General features: G+C 35.0%; 1 protein-coding gene across 1 annotated transcript; it reads right to left on the bottom strand.

The window, feature by feature from the left end:
- Positions 1-447: 447 nt before the first annotated feature.
- Positions 448-1582, bottom strand: LOC110327825 (olfactory receptor 7D4-like). Its single transcript, XM_021207056.1, has one exon. It carries the CDS (start codon positions 1442-1444, stop codon positions 506-508), a length of 939 nt encoding a protein of 312 aa, XP_021062715.1. The 5' UTR covers positions 1445-1582; the 3' UTR covers positions 448-505.
- Positions 1583-3860: the final 2278 nt, after the last annotated feature.

Below are 3860 nucleotides of genomic sequence, written 5' to 3'. Positions count from 1 at the left end.
AAAAATTTCTCTCCAATAGAAAATTTCAGGTCTAAAATCTCTGTGGTGATTTCTAAGTGGTGAGCAGAAAATTCATGGCAAGGTCCAGGCTACATAAAGGAACGTCTGACAGCAACATACATTCTAGCATGTGTGTAACTAATAAAACATTTATAGGCACAGGTATTGTAAACCTATACATGAACTTAAGTTTTATAAATGAACTATTTATAAACAAATAAAATGTTTAATTAGATAATTCAGGAGTTAATATTTGAATGGTTGTATTGAATTACAGAAATGTAAACATTAAAATGAAGTGAGAAAAATATGTCATATAAAATAGAGGCGGATAGAATTGAGGATAACAAGTGAGATATCATTTCGGTTTCAGATAAAAGTAGTCACAGAACATTTTTGATCAAAGACAGAACAAACTGGATAAAAATTGTACATGATTAAGGGACAGAATTTCTTTATCCCACTGCTTTACTTTTGTAGCTTCAGAATACTAAAACCAGTGAAATTAACACTTTAAAAAAAGTATTGTCCCAAGTGTTTTTAAGGCCTTCTTAATGTCTTTGTTCCTCAAGCTGTAGATGAAAGGGTTCAGCATGGGGGTGACCACTGTATACATTACTGAGGNCANCANGNCCTTCCCAGAAGAGGAAGTNGCATCAGAACTAANGTACACACCAAGGCCTGTCCCATAGAATAAAGAAACCACTGATAGATGAGACCCACAGGTAGAAAATGCTTTATATTTTCCATCNGTTGATGGAATTCTCAAAATAGANGAAACAATTTTANNGTATGAATAAAGGATNCCTGAGAAAGGAATGAAGCCAAGGACACATATCAGTATATAAAGAAGGATATGATTGATTAGTGTGTCTGAGCAGGCTATAGTGAGGGCTTTTGCATATTCACAGTAAAAGTGNTTAATTANCTGATTTGTACAGAAGGACAACCGCAGCATCAATAGACTCTGTATCAGAGAATATGAAAAGCTAATAAACCATGATACAAGAACTAGCAAGCCACTTAGTTGGGGATTCATAATGACTGAATAGTGAAGGGGGTGACAGATGGCCACAAATCGGTCATAGGCCATCACAGTGAGGAGACATATGTCCGTGCCTGCAAAGACCATGAAAAAATAAATCTGGGTGATGCATTCTGCATAGGTGATGGACTTGCTCTGTGTTTGGATATTCACCAACATCTTAGGGATAGTCGTGGAGATGAAACAAATATCAGAAAAGGACAGATTAGATAGGAAGAAGTACATGGGAGTGTGCAGGTGAGAGTCAATGCTGACAGCCAGAATGATAAGCAGATTCCCAAGCACAGCGACCACAAACATGAGCAGAAACAGTCCAAATAGCATAGGTTGATGCTCTGGATATTGGGAAAACCCAAGAAGCAAAAATTCTAAAATATTTGTTTGGTTTTCTGGTTTCATGTTGTTGACAAATAAGCTAGACACCTATGGGAGAGAAAGATTGGGAAACATATACCACATTCTCTAAGGTCTCTGTCTTTCTATTTATTGAGATAACTGGACATAAAGGTTTTATGACTATAAAACTTAGGTGCATACATTTTCTCATTCATTAAAAATCTCATAATATTAACTTTCCCTTTGGGAGACTTGTGTTTTTTTCTTATCTCTACTTAGAAATATTAACTCTCCAAAGTTTAAACCTCATGAAGACCAGAGAACCTCTGGAAATATTTAGATCAAAGCATTCAGTTACTAAAATTGTTGTAAATCACTTCTCTATGATGGATCCACTCTGATTCCCAATCTCACTTCTCATCTATTTTCAGTTGTTACACTAAATTCTGATCATTCAGAAAGGTTTCTGTTTGTGAACATGATTATACCTTCTCTGTACACATTTCTTTTGAGATATCGTTCCTTTATCTTTCTAATGCCTGCTTGTTTTGTGTATGTAATACATTTCTTGGTTGTCTGGTTGATTCCCATTAGGTCTCAATACCAGGTGATTATTTGACATAGAGGAAGATTTTTTTATATCATTTTGACAGCTAAATTAATGAATTAATAAAAATATAAACAAATATCTTTCTATGTCTGTAGCATTTCTATGAAAATCTGGGTATCTGTCTAAAGTCTTCACCAACTCTTGCTGTAAAGAGACAAGTAAGACAGGAAGAAGGTATAGGAAAAAAAGTCTCTACTTATTACCCTGGCCCTTCAATCAATTCTAATTCATTAATTTCCCAGCACATATACTTACATGTCCCAAAAGTTATGCTATTTTCCCTTCTGTTAAAATTTTTAGGTAATCTTACCATGTATCCTTCCCTATAGAAGCATCAACACTAAGCTTTTCCTGAGTCATCAACACATGGCTCATGGTTCTTTCCTAAATCTTTTGCAATTAAAACAAAGGTAATTGGAACAATAGTTACAGAAAGTGGATGTTAGAAGGCATTTACAAAGAATTGACATTGATGGCTGTGTTTAGAATATAAATAAAAAATTCTTCTAAACTTTTATCTTTGAAAATAATACTCGTTTTTTGTCCTTTCATTTGCATATAAAATGACCAAACACTCTCCATCTCTGAGTAAAAACCTCTCTTCTTAAATATAATTAAGGAAAGAAGATATTTAGTCAGGAGCATGTTTTTTATTTCCTAGATAATCAAATATTGCTTCTGTAAACAAAAGTTTAAGATTAAAATACTGAACACATTCAGTGATAAGTATAACATACATGACAAAGAGGAAGCAGAAAGAATGAACCTGAATCTGAAAGATAAAACAGAGGGTCTGGATGTTATAGGCTTTTTTTTTTGGAGGAACCCAGTAGTCACATGACTGGGGTTATGGCTCAGTGTTAGAATGTTTGCCCAGCATTTGCAAGATTCTAGATTTTATGCAAGAAATACAAAGAAGTGTTGTTCACTGCATTGTTAGCCTATTTCGTGAATTCTTTTTTTTTTTTTTTTCCAAGACAGGGTTTCTCTGTATAGCCCTGGCTGTCCTGGAACTTACTTTGTAGACCAGGCTGTACTTGAACTCAGAAATCCACCTGTCTCTGCCTCCTGAGTGCTGGGATTAAAGGCGTGCCCCACCACGCCCAGCATGAATTCTTACCTACAGTAAAAGCAACACCCAAACTATTATTTTACAAATTGTCACATTATAAATAACATATTCTTAAGAAGCTCACATATAAAAAACAATCTACTTGTTCTGTTCCTTGTGTCTGGTATTGCTGGAGAAAAATGTTGAGTTACATCAGTAAGTTTCAAAGACTTGAGTTAGGCTTTTAATGGTTTTTGAAAATTTTGTGGAAGCTCTTCAAGAAAAGTTTCCTTGGGCAGTCCTGTGTTTGATGCTGTGAAAATAAAGATGCAGTTTTGTTTTTGCACTCACATTTCCACCTCCCAGAAGTAGAGATGGAGGTAAGAAAGTTATAATGCCAAACAATTAAAAACTAGGATAAAGTTTATTTGCTAAAAGGGTTCAGAGGGCATCTTTGAATGCAATCAGGGTTGGTGAAGTCAGGAATGGTGTCCCCAAGGATGTTTGTCTGACAGAAGAATTATCTAGTTGGTGGTATGAGAATAAGGATTTTTAGCAGGGAAAATTAATGGAGCAGATGCAAGAATCAACCAAGGAAACAGTGTTCTTAGCAAAATTGTTTAAGGGCACAGTGATAAAAGGGAAGGCAAAGAATGGCATGAGAGAAATAGTCTGGGACAATTTCTAAAATATGTAGAGATGAACATAGAGAAGTAGTGATGGATGGATGATACACAAGGCTATGTACTGACTGCACTGAAAAATCATGCTATAAATTATGATTTTCCATGTAATTTGGAACCAACAATAGATTTAGA

Source organism: Mus pahari, chromosome 10 (genome assembly GCF_900095145.1).
Source record: "Mus pahari chromosome 10, PAHARI_EIJ_v1.1, whole genome shotgun sequence".
Taxonomy (NCBI): Eukaryota; Metazoa; Chordata; class Mammalia; order Rodentia; family Muridae; genus Mus; species Mus pahari.
Note: the sequence above shows the minus strand (reverse complement) of the source record. Positions and strands in the feature narration are given on the sequence as shown.